This window comes from Aspergillus pseudotamarii (assembly GCF_009193445.1).
Source record: "Aspergillus pseudotamarii strain CBS 117625 unplaced genomic scaffold BDV38scaffold_37, whole genome shotgun sequence".
In the NCBI taxonomy this organism is placed as follows: Eukaryota; Fungi; Ascomycota; class Eurotiomycetes; order Eurotiales; family Aspergillaceae; genus Aspergillus; species Aspergillus pseudotamarii.
In genome coordinates, this window is record NW_022475051.1 from 100,254 (window position 1) to 114,342 (window position 14,089).

Genomic DNA, 14,089 nt, shown 5'->3' on the forward strand with positions numbered 1-14,089 from the left:
CTTCTATACTGATTAGTTATCACACCGATGTTTCATTCTAGTCCTATTCCCCCCTTTGGGAAATTGGTGTTTAGCTCTATTTACCCGAGAATCATTAGGTAGCTGCTATACATATGGATCAGGTGGCGAGAGAAGAGCGGCTTTGATAAAAAAAAAAAAAAAAGACAAAGGGAGAAAGAAGCTTGGGCAAAAATAGGAAAAAAGGAAGGGCCCGAACCGCGGGGCCTCTCGCAGATTGGTACTATAAGTAGCCCAAAGCGAGACTCATACCACAAACCATCCGGACTGATGTCATTGTTTCCCTGATTTCGTCTCTCAACGTGAGCTCCGAGTGATTATGAAGCAAGCACCCAGCGTGCGCTTCTCCGGCCTGTACTGCACCATGCTTCAAGACAATTACAACTATCGAGACAAAGGCACTGATAGTGCTCATTCTGTTGCCATGCTGTGCTAGTTGTGTATAGTCTGACTCAAATAGGATGTGGACAGGATGTATGTACACATATCTCGTACGTTATCAATCCAACAAACGGCCACGTTAGATGTCAAAGGTGTATCTCTCCATGCAAGTATTGCTCCACCATGCTACCTTGGTATTATACGCGTCTATGACACTTTGTTGTATAAGCTACAGGTTTGGCCTGCGGTGCTCCGCTTCCAACGTAGCTAGTTACCTTGTGAACGACGATCCCTGTCATGGCTTTGATTAGGGCAGTCCTCTATGTATTGTACAATGTGACTAAGAAAGCTAGGGAAAGAGATGGGTGACGAGAACAATAGCCATACAACTTATCGGGTTGGTACCCTAGAGAGGCGTATGAGGGCACAGTTCAGGAGCCCATCCACCAAAAAGGAAATCTCCCCGAGTCGCCAAACATACATTAAGATAAGAAAACGTTCTATAGAGACAGACAACCTGAGGTAGGTCATCGGAAATACCAAGTACCAGTTGAAGACAAAAGAAACCCAGAACGGGTGAGAAATCCATATCTTAAGGATTACGTACTGCGATAACAACGATAACCAAGGGGGAAAATGGAAAACAAAATAAAAAGCGAGTGCAAATCTAGCTTGCGGAAGCTGCGTCAGAAGGAAATATGCGGGACATTGCTCCAAACATGACTGCGTGAATCGATCTGATGGACCAAGAAGTTTTAGTACGCATTACGGCGTCAGAGGTAGGAAGACGCGATTATTTATGGTTAGCGTGTGGAACCGCCGATGTGAAGAGTAAATACTGTATAAGATATGTGTCATGTGCCGCAAAAGCAAAAAAAAAAAAAGAGATTATATACATGTTCAGATTAGAAACCGAACGGATTCGTGGGCGCTGTAGGACATGGTTAGTAGCCGCTAAAAGGATACATTGCTGGTGAAACTCACTGGCTTGTGCAAGATTAGCCCGGAGACCTGTCGGCTGGGGAGCGAGCTTCTTGGGTGCGTCATGTTTGACACCAAACCTGATTGGGGGTGCCGGCCCAGTCTTCTGTGGGGTCAGAGGTGCAGCTGTTGGCTGCTGAGGAATTGGTGGGATTGGCGGTGGTGACGTGGTGTAAGGCATGCTACCGGCACCATTCATACCGGTGGGTTGGGGCTGCAGGGGTTGGGGAAGAACGGAGTTAATGCCGGTTTGCATTGGTTGTGGCGGCTGTGCTTGGAAACCGAAGCCAGTAGGTTGAGGTGCAAGTCCCTGGAAGCCAGCCTGCTGTTGCTGTTGTTGCTGGATTCCAAATTGAGACTGTGGTTGAAATCCAGTGGGTTGTGGCATCAGGCCATTTTGGAACTGATTTTGAGGCACGAACGCGGTGGGCTGTGGTTGGAGTGGTTGCTGGAATCGCTGCTGGTTGAGTTCGCCCAGACTCTGACCTGGAGCAGCAAGTGGGGGCCCCGCTTGAGGTAGCCCTGTCAGCTGAGGCTGCAGTGGAGGGAGACCGAAGGAGCTTTGCTGTTGAGGGAAATTCTGAGGTGCAGAAAGCGGTCGCTGAGGCGGAGGGGGAAGCAGCGAATTTTGTCCCATAGTCTGAGGAGGCTGCGGACGTGGCCTGGAAGCTTGTTGGAAACCAGTGGCCTGGGGACTGAATCCCTGCGCGGGGTTCTGGAGCGGCTGCTGTGCCGGTTGGCCCAGTTGAGAGAAGAAGCCGGGGGTAGCACCCGTTTGCTGTGGCTGTTGGGGGGCAGGCGCGGGTACAGCAGTCGGCTGAGGCTGAATAACGGGGGCCTGGGAGGCTGGCGGAGGTTGTGAAGCGGGAGTCGGTTGGGTAGGGGTTGGCTGTAGGGGAGGGTGAAGCACAGATAAGTCTGCCATCGCCCCGGTAAGCTGCTGCTGTGATGGCTGCGTAGTCGAAGGCGAGGCGGCAGCAGGGGGGGAAGTCGGTGTTGCAGCGGCAGGAGCCGCAGGAGCAGGAGCAGGAGCTGGCGCGGGAGCAGTCTGCTTCGGCTGCTTAACCTCCCATGCATCGTCATCAAAACCGCGTTGGACGGGCTTTTCCGAGGCCGCAGACGTTGGAGAGGCTTCTTTTGGCTCTGCGTCGTCGGAGTCTCCCTTCTGCTCGAAAGCCTTGGGGTCAACCACATCTCCAGTCTGGACGGCCGGCGCTGGTCTGCCCTTGCGGGTGTTGTTGCGCAGGACGCCTCCCGGACCCGCGAAGAGACCACCACCGTCCTCGCCATTGCTGATAACTTCCTCCCCACCGAAGCTTACATTCCGCAGCTTAGACTTGGCTCCGGTTCGGCTGAACATGGTATCCAGGTGTCGCATCACCCGCAAAATATCGCCCTCCTTCAAGCCAAGCGTGCGAAGTACTTCTGGGGTAATATCCGGAAGAATGCTCTCATCCATCGAATCCTTGGTGAAATTCTGAGCATACCTCTCACATTGGTGTGGACCGACTCCTGCTTTCAGGAAGAAATCGAACCAATCATAATCGGACTGCTGGAACGAAGCTCCAGCAAGTTCAGGGCGCTTGTTCTCGGCCAAAGGCCGAGGCTTTTCAGGTTCTCGCTGGGTTGAACGACGTTTGATGTCGGAGAGTGGCTTATCCTCGTCCAGTGACACTCCAGTCATCTTTTCAACGTATTCCAGGTCCTGAAGAGACATTTTCGGGATCGGGACTGCAATCTTGACCCCGTTCATCTTGTGGAGATGGATCTTACCATCCTGGAGGCCGATAAATTGGGCCTCTACAGTGAAGGTTTTGGTGCGATCGGTCCATTGTCTCGTCTTGCTTGGATCTGGCTCTTGGGGTTCATAAGTATGACTAATACCTTACGTAGGGAAGGAGGAAAGGGGGACTTACTCGATTTCTGGCTGCTTCGGCTGTCACGCTTCTGATGCTACAATAATAAACACAACTGTTAGCGTTTCCAATGGAACCATGCTGAGATATTGGCCAAATAGCCAACGGGCAAGCGCCTACCTCCGCACGGGGCGAATCAATTGAATCGGTTCGTGACTTGCGCAAAGCCTCCTTGGCCAACCTTGACTCTTCGAGCCGATTTCGCTCCACTGCTGACAAGCCCGAGTCAACACCAGATGGCTGGCTGCTGGAAGCATAGCCGGTGATCTCGACATAGCTACTTGGGACTACACCCTCCTTTCCATTCTTCACGCGCCGGACCATCCACCATTCCTCAGATTTGGTGTCGTCAAGGACGATGACTTCATCGCCAACACTAACGCCCACTTCGTCGTCTTGCTGGGCCACGAAATCATAGAGGATTTGACCCTTCTTCTGTCCTCCACCGCCGGAGCCAGCCGCAATGACTTCCCTTAAGCCCTCTGCGCGATAGGCTCCGGAGATTTCACCAAGGGCAGCGACAATCTCCCGCGCAGTGTCTTTTGCGCCGGCGTGAAAGTCAATGCTTTTGCTGGGGCGAACCATGTCGACAAAAACATGCTTCCCTTCAATAGAGTAATGAGACAGCTTGTCAGCTGTCCATTCCTGCTCTTCTCCATCATCTTCCGGCGAGATGAAGATTGTCCCCGTGGCAATGTTGATACCCAGGGTCGTGGGCATCTTCTTCCTTTTGCCCATCACCTCAACCATTTCGTTCACATTGTAAATGTGATAGCCGGAAGGAGAACGGGGTGCTGGGCCGACTCTGTTGTATGGTGGGGACTCTTTCACGTGTCCTTTGGCATCCTGCTCCTGCGCCACGGTAACCTGTGGCGGACGTGGCGGTAGACCTGGGGACCGGGGAGACTCTACACGCGGAGATATCTGCTGGGACGGGGGACGCTGTGGCAGAGCCGGCGGCGGGGGCGAAGGCTCCCGCTGATAGCTTGGTTCGGGCTCATACGATGACTGGGGTTGCGGGGGTGGCGGCACTGCCCTGGTGGCTTGGGGCTCTGCATGCTGCTTGTGAATGATATCAGCAATCGCCGCGGCGGCTGGGTTCTGAACGGTGTCGATGGGCGAACTTGAGGCAGGGCTACTGGCCTCTTCCGTCGGTGCCGCCGTTGGGCGCTGCGGGAGGGTCGGAGGTGCGGCTTCGGCGGGGGGAGAAGGCACAGACGACGTTGCGGGAGCGTGGGCAGCCTGTTCAACAATCTCGATATAATTTGCCGGGGCGAAACCGAAATCTCCGCTGACCCCGACTAAGGTCCAGTCCGGGTCCGATGTGTCGTACACCACCAATTCTGCATCTTCCGAGAAGGATACTTCTTCATCTGTTTGGCGTGTGTAGTCGTAAAGCGCTTTGGCTGAGTGAATTGGTTGGGCCTATGTATTCAATTCGGTTCCACAGTCAGTAAATGTCCGATTCAACAGTGATCCACTCTCTACCCCTGAAGGTGGGAACAACCACCACCTCCGAGCAGAAGACGGGAGACCCGGAGGGCAACAACGATGCCTCCTCTAATTCCAAAATCAAAAGCAAAGTGCTTTAGAATGCACCCTTACCTCCTCTATGTAGTTATTAGGCACAAGACCCTCGGGCTCGTCCTCATCGTCATGCTCCGCCTTCTTCTTGGCCTTCCACCAGTCGTCTTCGTCGTTGCTCTCGAGGAGGTATAATAGGTCACCCTCGCGAAGCTCTAATTCACCTTGCGCCTGGGGGTGGTAGTCGTAAAGGGCCGTGTACACACCGAGGAAACCCATTGTGGGTGCCGTCAGCTGGCAAACCGGGATCGGGTTCCGGCTATAGTAGGAGGAGTTGTATCGTTGTAGTTGCTGCTCCCAAGAGCAGCGGTCCTAGGTGGCCGTGTATCCAAATGGTGTTCCCGCTTGGGCGCTGAGGGAGATAGCGGACAGTAGACTCGAAGGTCGGGCGACGGTCGATGGGTCGGTCGGGGGGGGATTAGTTAGTTCGTGGGTGGTGGGCTTGGCAATTACGCAGTGGCACTGTGGCAGTACTTCAGGTACCGATGTCGAACCAGAGGCCGCAAGCACCGCAACGGTCGGGTAGGAGGGGGAAGGATGAGGAGAGGGCGAAACGGAGAGAACTCCCGTGAGAGCCGTTGGCCGGGCGGGGTTGGATGAAGGAAACGAGAGAAATGTGGGAGTAAGGGTCAGGTTGGGAGAGTTTCAGGGAGAGACAGACACCAGAGGGAGAGAATGGAGGAAGTTGGCCGATCCCGTTCGGGTGGTTTGGTTTGCTCCAGTGGAGGCTGTGAGGGGGTGGAGCCTTAGGCATCAGAGGCGCTCGGTCACGTTTTGCACGGCCTTATCAACCAGTTCTTCTCTTATCCGAACTTCCTTTCTTGTATACCCGGTCCTTAATACAGCCAAATTCTAGGTCATGAGATCCCTACAACCTGATAGATCATCGAATGGTGCCTTAATTGGCTTGACATGGCAGATGAAGAACAATATAAGATGTACCAAAGAGATAGGGCTGAATGACCCTCAAGTATCACGATTATTCGTATTAACCCCCATTGTCAGTTGTATATATGTTACTCCATACTCCGTACATTATACCAATACCCTACAATGCGATATACACCCAAATAGCCCTCAGATGAGAAGTACATGCAACAAGTTCATTCATTTCCCTCAGATAGACTCATACATCTATCCCCCACAGACTCAGCGGGGGCTAACATACAAAAAGCACACTCTTCAGCCCTGAACGAGGTAGATAGAGTCAGACACACGTCTTCCCTCTCCCCCATCCATGGCTCAATTGCATCATCCCAAACTACACACAGCAGTAGGCAGTAATAATCGCCACTGGGCACCATCATCGTGACAAACTCATAACCCCGCCATCGAGCAACATTCCTCATGACATTCCACATCCCTTGTATGCTATTCCTCCCTCTTAACCACACCATCCACGCAACCAGCACAAACCGCCAGAGATTCAACAACCAAAGGCCTTTACTACTACCAACACCCAGAAACAAGAATGACACAAATCTACCCAATCTCCCTCAAATCCCTCCGCAACCGTCTATCCAGACCCTCCAGGTCCAAGCCAACTAGCACCATCATCACAGTTTCTTCTCCCCCAGAAATTCTAGAAGCGGAAACGCAGACGGTCAAGCCGATCACCCGACGCAAAAGCATAAAAGAGTTTAGGAAGGCAGTGGTCGATTTCCTGGCAGAGCTTGGAGGTGCGGTTAGGGCTATTTCTATTGATGATGGGGGTTATGGACGGTGTGACTGTGGACGGTGTTTTGGGCGGTGTTTTGGGCGGACACCGCAGGGTAGATACGGGTCGTATGTTATGTCTCTTTGTCGTCTTTTGCTGGGTAGGTTGGTTGGGCAGTACTAATGGTGCATTAGTCTTTTGACTGGTCGCGATGTGGATGATACTCTGTGCCTTTTAAGGCCGAGGCCAGTTTGTTGATGTTTAGGGTGTATTGGCTGTTGGATATCGTTGGATTTGTTTACGAGGTGTTAATGTCTCGACAATGGGTATGATTCACGAGTTTCTCCATATATTAATAAGCCCTTGCTCTGTATGATAAGGTTTCGCTTTGTATATTCGTCAAGGTCTCTGGGTACTGAGGTTGCAGGGACCTGGCTAGGACAACCAATGATAACCAATAAATAGACACAAATCTACAGATTGTGAAGTACAAAATTGACATAATCTAAGGGTAGTTACAATTCATCTTTGAAAATTTCCTCACTGCCTTCCTCTGCATTTTCCGCGGACGGCTCCTCCGTTGGCTCCTCCTTCAGCTTAGCCTCTGGCACCTTCTTCTCCGGAACTTCCTTGGTGGGAGCCTTCTCCTGCGGCTCTTTCGGTGCGCCATGTTCCTCCGACTCTGTCCCGGCCTTGGCTTGCTTTTCTTCCTCCGCTTCATCTTCATCGGTGTCCACGATGCCTCTCAATCCACGCTCGCCATTGGCTGTGACGTGTTCCAATGTCCAGTCCTTACCCTGAGCGAGCTCCTCGAGGCGGGTCTTCAACGTTTCGATCTTCTCCGGGTCAAGCCCAAGTTTTTCTAGGTCGACTTTGGACAACTGTAACACTTCGCCGTTCTCGCGTTTAGCTACCACTTCCACCTTCTCTTCTCCGGCGGAAGCTACGCGTCCTTTCTCGATCTCCTTGCCTTCAGTGCCCACCAGCTTTTTGGCGCCGACCTCGATGTCACCGACGATAGGAAATTCCGACGGAGTAGTAGACGACTCGACGAGTTTCTGAGCCAGGTGGTACTTCCGCATAGCCTCCCAATCGGGAACCTGATCAGGCGAGAGCACCTCACGACACTCAATCGAATGAACCTCCTCCTGCTGTGGGGGCAGGAACGCGACATCATTGCACAAGCGGGGGGTATAAATGACCATCAAATAAGAGCAAGTCGTCAGCTCCTTAATCCAACCAATGCGATCCGTTGATTGGGGATGACAATGGAACTGAACCTCAATCTTCCGGTTCTTCCCCGTTAAATCGCACTTAGTCCCGCCCTCCAAGTGCTGCACTAGATACCGCGATCCTCCCTTCGTCTGAAGCTCAGCCACGTCCGTTGTTGTTGCTGTTGTTGTCTTCTCTGCCGTCTTCTTGCGCTCGGCTTCACCATCCTCCTCTTCCTCGTTAGCTCGTGGAAACCGGCCCAAGACAAACGAATGCGTTGCCGGATCCTCCATGGGAGGATAGTTAGGGATCCCACTCCCAGAAGGCAGCGCATGGAACTGTTTGATCTGCTTCTTGTAGCAGAACGAATACGACCACCAGCCCGAAACATAGTACATGCATTTACCTTCCATCTCACTCAGAAGTTCCAAACCGCGGTCCGTCGCCCGGGCCAGCTCCTGCTTCTCGTCCGTCTCGCTGGTTTCCTTGGTCCTATTCATCGGACTCCCTTCGTCACTCTCGACTTGCGGGATTTGGCAGAGGAATCGTTGGCCTTGGAGGGTTAGCTCCTCATATGTAAGCTGCCGGTCTCCTTCATGTTGCGGGCTGTTCTCTTGCGACTCATCTGAGCGAGGCTTCAGAGGGATCTGAGATTTTTGTAGAGAGTTTCCCTGTTGGTCATCGTAAATTGGAGGACTACTTTGAGTCTTTAGTAACTCTTTTGCATGAGAGTCAAGAACATATTCGTCCGGGAAAAGGACTTGGAACTACGTTGAGCTTTCAGGTTAGCAAATATGCGGGCTGTATCGCAAAGACTGTAACAGGAGTGAGATATACTTGAGGAAATGCGAGCAGATCATCGTGGATATTGAAGACTTTCTTGTTCGCGAGGGCGGTAGAAGTCGCGCATGCTAAAGTTAGCAAGGACGCTACGATTCGGTTGCGCCGACCCATGGCGGCGAGTTATAACGATAAATGTCGATATGGTTGAACCCTGCTTGGCTGGGGTGTTACGGGCTTGCGACGATCTGGCCTGATGAGAGCTTCCCTGGTGGAACTCCAAGACCCACGTCGCTTAATGGAAGGAAATTCTATTAAGTGGAATATAAACAAGAAAGGAAGAGATATTTCAATTGGTCATCATGATACTATGTGGAGGGAAAGCCCTCGCTGCAGTTGGAAGCAGAGCAACATGACAGCTGTGAAGAACATCCGATTAAACGGTTGCGTTGGGGTTCCAGCTTATCACCACGTGCCCTTTGCACTAGAGCCAGAAGGGAATGACCAACCAAATCAATGCATGTCATAATTTAACAAGCATTGAATAAATAAGAGTGATTGGACAGTTCCACTATGAATTTGATGTTTGTTTGTTGGTTTGCTTGATGGCGGGCATTATGTCGTACCTGCGTCCATCTAGTACTACGAGTACTACGTAACTGGATGTACGGAAAGTGTATGTACATCAACCCGATAAAATGCGACGAACTATAGTATCAAATGTTTTAACAGAATACAGAATATGCTCAAGTTGTACTAAGAGATGGCATTATACAGGAGTTCTTTGGCACTGCAGTGGCCAAAGAAACAACTCAGCCATGACTGAGCATTACCTAAAACCACAGTAGGAGTACTTACACTATGAGCAAAGACACCTGAGGAATGAACCGTTTTGCTGAGTGAACTCTGAGTCAGTCACCAATGAGGGACCCGGAAGAAATCCACAGACCCACTGAATCAGCGATTGGAAATCCATGAAGCATCCGAAAGCGGACTAGCGGCTGCTGACCTTGATCTTTGTAAGCTCCATCGCATTGCCGATCTACAGCTTTTATGCCCCAGATGCTAATATCCAGATGCTTATTAGTCGATTATAAGAATTGACTAAATGACCATGTCCCAATGGCTCCAGGAATTTCTACTACCTTCTCGTTAATTGTCAATTCGATATAAATATCCCCTTCCAGCGCCGATGAAACTCCTTCTCTCGTTTTCAATCGCAATCACAGCTGTCTTCCTATCGTTATATTCTAGCCATCTCAAAGCGCTAGTTTCCTACATACAACAAGAAGTGTCTATTCGCCTCAACATCACCACAAACACAACCAACACAATTACCCCGGACCAACTCAACGCAGACTCCTTCCCAGTAACAATAACCCCACCAACGAACAAAATGGCCGTTCCCCGCGCAATCCGCCAAGTCTTTCTGGCCATCGAACAAGCCGAGGGTGCCGGTGCCCGCGTTCGCCGCTCAATCGGTACCGCCAAGCTGCGCAACTTCAGCCCCTTCCTCATGCTCGACCATTTCACCATTGGCAAGGGCGCCGGTTTCCCAGACCACCCCCACCGCGGCCAAGAGACCATCACCTACCTCCTGTCTGGCGGCGTTGACCATGAAGATTTCGCCGGCAACAAGGGCACCATCGGGCCTGGCGACCTGCAATTCATGACCGCGGGGCGCGGAATCATGCACGCGGAAATGCCCCACGAGAACCCTGACGGCAGCCCCAACGTTGGTATGCAGCTGTGGGTCGATCTGCCCAAGAATCTCAAGATGTGCGAGCCGCGGTACCGCGATCTGCGCGCGTCGGAGATCCCGATCGCCAAGGTGGATGACGACCGGGTCACGGTGAAGGTCATCTCCGGCCAATCGCATGGAGTTGACTCGGTGCGCGATTTGGCCTACACGCCCGTGTGGCTCCTGGATGTTGCGATCCGGCCGGGTGGTCGCATTGCGCAGCCCCTACCGAAGGGGTGGAATGCGTTTGCCTATACCCTTTCGGGAACGACGGTCTTTGGGTCGAATGATTCCACAAAGTTAGTGAAGGAGTTTCACAATGTGGTCTTTGACCAGGGCGGAGATTATGTGGAGGCTTCGGTGCCAGATAATGCCGAGTCGGAGTCCAGGTTCATTCTGGTGGCGGGTCAGCCTCTTGACCAGAAGGTTGTGCAGTATGGTCCGTTTGTCTTGACCAGCCAGGAGGAGGTGTACCAGGCAATGGTTGATTATCAGACTGCGTCGAACGGATTCGAGAGAGTCCGTGGGTGGGAGAGTGAAATCGGCAAGAGAATGGCGTTCTAGATAAGAGGTTGCATCTGCGTTCTTGATGTGGATTTTTCGTACTGTTTGATGATACTCAATGTGGCGTTGCTTTCCTGTTGCGTTTTGTAAAGATTGAAAATGTCGCGCATGGATATGGTGTTTCTGAGTTCCTATTTCAATAGAGCATCTTTGTGCTGGATTCTTCCTTTGCACCCAGTATACTATGTATGGATTAGAATCATGCCAAGATTTTGCTTTTCTATTCATAACGTTTTATGGATTTGTTGATATCACAGGCGCAAGAACCAAAAGGAGTAGGGTAAACAATTCTAGGAGATGCGACATTAAAAGATGACAAGGAATGGTTCCGGCCCCAGTGGAGAAAGAAAAGAAAAAGACAAAACCGAGCCCCAAAGGAGCACCGTTTCACAACGTAACTGCGTCGGGCTTGGGGCCACTGGCTTTCGCCGAAGCTTACTCAGATCATCGTGATGCACACGCACTCATTCACTATCTTACATGCTATAGTTATACCATCATCAAACACAGATGACTACTTAGTTGCGGGGCGCCTACATGCTCGCAGAAGCTGCTGGCACCCCCAGGCTTAAACGCCTTATTTGGCGAAGTGGAGGTCATAGCCCAACCATCGGCGTGCGTTTACACCGACAACGTCCAAGCCTGGGGTACCGTAAGTCAGGGGAGCATAGAACCAGAAGCCCCAAATTGTGATGGTCAGAATAGAAATGGTGGCGATCCAGCCCGCAACAAGGGACTTGCGGCTCATCCGTTCCTTGGCCGTAACGAAATGACGGGGACGAACAGACTTCGATTTGCCCGATGGGTCAACCTCACTATCCACAACGGCTTGGACCGGCTGGAGGTTGAAAATGAACTCAATCAGAGCGCCCGTCACAAGACAGGAGGCAAGGTGAGCAGGAAGGTAGTGATGCAAGAACCGCTGACGACCCATCAACCAGAAGGGGAAGTAGTGGGCTCCCCAGCAGAGGAACAGGAAGCCGGTGCTGTTGTACAGGCGGGAACGGGCACCGAGTCCCCAAACTATAGCGCATGAAGTCAGTTTCTATCGCTCGCCATTTGCTATCCTGCAGCTTCACTTACTTTCTTCAACGGCGTCAACTCCACGGCGGAGAGACAACTGGTCGGCACCAATTACACCAGCGAAAACAGCCAGTAGACTGCTGGCAATCCACCACCCAATCGGGTTACCCAAGAAATAGATCTGTTCCCGGGTATCGTTCTTGGTCCAAAAGCTGACACCCCGCAAAAGGAAGGGCCACTGGAAAGGCTCACTCGCGTAAGGGTGGCTGCTAGTCAAGGCATTGTTATGGAAGAACATGGCGCGCTGGAGTTCCAGGTACTTCCGCAGGAAGGGCAGCTGTTTCACTTTGCGTTCTTCCTTCTGCTTACGAGGGCTGTCTTCCTCTAGCGACTCGATGGATTCGGCGTACCACAGATTGCTGGCCTGAAGGACGTTCTTGTTACCGTTAATTTCGGCTTGCTTGAAGCCCCACTCGGGTAAAGGAGTTGTGTGTGTCCACATGGCCACTCGGGTGGGATAGTGAATCAGTTTGAAGTGACTTGACAGAGTTCTGAACTCCTGACCGGCCTTGCCGTTCTCAATCTTGATCTCGAATAAGGTTTCGTTATGTCTCTCACCGCCGGCTACATCCTTGGTCACAGTCGTGAACTCCTGGTTGGTCGGATAAAAGGGGGAAGCAACGTCATGGGTCAACAGGATCGAGTCGGTACCCAAATGAAGCAGCTGGACGAGATCGCCGTTCTTCACGCTGTGGCCCTGGCCCTCATTGTCTTCCAGAGGCACAGTGGGAAGGATCTGCCATTGGTTGTTCGTATCGTTGAATGGGTATCCCGTCACCTGCTGGCCCTGGCTGGAAATACGTCCATCGTCATAGCGAAGCGGGTACCGTTCCCAATGACTGTGCAGGAAGACCTTCGTGTCCTTATGCCGGATAGTGATCGCGTCATAGTACTGGATTCCGATAGACTCGGCAGCCAGAGCATTGTCGCTGAGGGTTTCCTGGAACTCGGGGGTCATAAAGTCGTCACCGGGACCGGAGCGAGTCAGAATGGCGAAATGAACCTGGAACCAGAATAGATAGAAGAAGAAAGGCACCACAATAAGGGCGAAGGCACGAGCTGCGAAGTGCTTGGTCCACTCCAGCATGCTGAGAGCGCCGGCGGAACGGCGGATATCCAACAGATTCCACAAATCAACCAGGACTGCAGCGCCGATGGTCACAAAGGTGAACACACCCACATACTTTGTGGAGATGACGCAGCTGAGGGAAACACCAGTCAGCAGCAGCCACTTCCACCACTTCCGGCCAAAGGGCTCGTGGCGCAGCTTGTAGAAGCGAACGTAGCACAGAATGCTCAGAGCCATTGTGATGACCAAGGTGGCATCTAGAAGGATCAACCTGTCCTCAGCAATGTGCGCATTGTCAAACAGCACAAGACCAGCAGACAGAACGCAGGCCGGTAACGAGTATCCCGACTCCCACATGATCAAGAAAACCACGGGGACCGTTAGTGCGCCCAGGGTTGCGGGTAAGGCGCGAAGAGCGACATAGGGGACTTTGTTATCGATGTACGAGTCGCCGATGTTCTCAAACAAGAAATGACCATCATAGCCGACGAGCCAGCCCATCGCCGCGAAGAGAAGCTTGCCAAATGGAGGGTGAACATCGAAGAAGTACGTGCGTTGCAGATAGTACGAGGCGAACTGAAGCACACGATCGCGTTAGCAACGTCCAGTCCCTCTTCGGTTATGTATGTATGACCTACCTTTCCGAAGTGCACCTCGTCGAAGACAACTTCATCAGGATATGAGATCCTATAGAACCGGGTGATGAATGCCAGCACAGTCAGAACCGTTATGGCCAGCCGATAATCCCATTCTGACTGAGGCTTGGGGGTTGCACCCTGGTTGGTGGGATAAGGAGAGGAGACATCCGAAGGTCCAGGGGATGCCTCCTTCTTTCCGCCTCTCTTCCGGAGAGACGGTGGAGGGGATTGAGACATGCTCAGTGACTGCAATCGAAGACGAGAATTGATAGTAGAAAAAAAGGATCACCTAAGGAGCTGCGACGAGGAGCACGCAGCAATTGATTAGCTAGAGCAGGGAGAATAGAAATCCAGAAATATTCTCCATGCGGTGACCTACAGAAAGCAATCAGGAAAAGGACATCATACAGAGAAAGAAAGGACAAGGGAAAGAAAGAGAGAGGCTTGTTGTCGTACGGAGAACGA

At 52.0% G+C, this 14,089-nt stretch overlaps 5 protein-coding genes across 5 annotated transcripts; 2 read left to right on the forward strand and 3 right to left on the reverse strand.

The window, feature by feature from the left end:
* Positions 1 to 1,146: 1,146 nt before the first annotated feature.
* BDV38DRAFT_118881 (cytoskeletal protein-binding protein SLA1) lies at positions 1,147 to 5,227 on the reverse strand. The gene is made up of 5 exons (XM_032051090.1): positions 4,902 to 5,227; positions 3,417 to 4,721; positions 3,297 to 3,327; positions 1,384 to 3,237; positions 1,147 to 1,330 (listed from the first exon to the last, which is right to left on the reverse strand). Exons 1-5 carry the CDS (start codon positions 5,097 to 5,099, stop codon positions 1,305 to 1,307), a joined length of 3,414 nt encoding a protein of 1,137 aa, XP_031912106.1. The 5' UTR covers positions 5,100 to 5,227; the 3' UTR covers positions 1,147 to 1,304.
* An 843-nt stretch (positions 5,228 to 6,070) lies between these two features.
* Positions 6,071 to 6,813, forward strand: BDV38DRAFT_250507 (uncharacterized protein). Its single transcript, XM_032054957.1, has 2 exons — positions 6,071 to 6,665; positions 6,732 to 6,813. Exons 1-2 carry the CDS (start codon positions 6,352 to 6,354, stop codon positions 6,793 to 6,795), a joined length of 378 nt encoding a protein of 125 aa, XP_031912107.1. The 5' UTR covers positions 6,071 to 6,351; the 3' UTR covers positions 6,796 to 6,813.
* Positions 6,814 to 6,913: 100 nt separating this feature from the next.
* BDV38DRAFT_250508 (PRKCSH domain-containing protein) lies at positions 6,914 to 8,933 on the reverse strand. Its single transcript, XM_032054958.1, has 2 exons — positions 8,587 to 8,933; positions 6,914 to 8,516 (listed from the first exon to the last, which is right to left on the reverse strand). The coding sequence occupies exons 1-2, from the start codon at positions 8,701 to 8,703 to the stop codon at positions 7,053 to 7,055; spliced, it is 1,581 nt and encodes a 526-aa protein (XP_031912108.1). The 5' UTR covers positions 8,704 to 8,933; the 3' UTR covers positions 6,914 to 7,052.
* Positions 8,934 to 9,515: 582 nt separating this feature from the next.
* BDV38DRAFT_118914 (pirin family protein) lies at positions 9,516 to 11,031 on the forward strand. The gene is made up of 2 exons (XM_032051091.1): positions 9,516 to 9,548; positions 9,617 to 11,031. The coding sequence occupies exon 2, from the start codon at positions 9,722 to 9,724 to the stop codon at positions 10,832 to 10,834; it is 1,113 nt and encodes a 370-aa protein (XP_031912109.1). The 5' UTR covers positions 9,516 to 9,548; positions 9,617 to 9,721; the 3' UTR covers positions 10,835 to 11,031.
* Positions 11,032 to 11,411: 380 nt separating this feature from the next.
* On the reverse strand, positions 11,412 to 13,861 carry pmt4 (dolichyl-phosphate-mannose-protein mannosyltransferase; the record flags this gene model as incomplete). The annotated part of the gene is made up of 3 exons (XM_032060225.1): positions 11,412 to 11,857; positions 11,918 to 13,562; positions 13,625 to 13,861. The coding sequence occupies 3 exons, from the start codon at positions 13,859 to 13,861 to the stop codon at positions 11,412 to 11,414; spliced, it is 2,328 nt and encodes a 775-aa protein (XP_031912110.1).
* Between the last annotated feature and the right edge of the window lie 228 nt (positions 13,862 to 14,089).

Excerpts from the sequence above, each read along its gene's own strand:
- BDV38DRAFT_118881 (XM_032051090.1), bottom strand. The coding sequence starts at position 5,099 with ATGGGTTTCCTCGGTGTGTACACGGCCCTTTACGACTACCACCCCCAG. Across the intron at positions 4,722-4,901 it reads CTAATAACTACATAGAGGAG|GCCCAACCAATTCACTCAGC; the intron begins GTAAGGGTGCAT and ends TTGAATACATAG. Across the intron at positions 3,238-3,296 it reads CCGAAGCAGCCAGAAATCGA|AGCCAGATCCAAGCAAGACG; the intron begins GTAAGTCCCCCT and ends ATGAACCCCAAG.
- BDV38DRAFT_250507 (XM_032054957.1), top strand. The coding sequence starts at position 6,352 with ATGACACAAATCTACCCAATCTCCCTCAAATCCCTCCGCAACCGTCTA. Across the intron at positions 6,666-6,731 it reads CCGCAGGGTAGATACGGGTC|TCTTTTGACTGGTCGCGATG; the intron begins GTATGTTATGTC and ends ATGGTGCATTAG.
- BDV38DRAFT_250508 (XM_032054958.1), bottom strand. The coding sequence starts at position 8,703 with ATGGGTCGGCGCAACCGAATCGTAGCGTCCTTGCTAACTTTAGCATGC. Across the intron at positions 8,517-8,586 it reads ATCTGCTCGCATTTCCTCAA|TTCCAAGTCCTTTTCCCGGA; the intron begins GTATATCTCACT and ends AGCTCAACGTAG.
- BDV38DRAFT_118914 (XM_032051091.1), top strand. The coding sequence starts at position 9,722 with ATGAAACTCCTTCTCTCGTTTTCAATCGCAATCACAGCTGTCTTCCTA.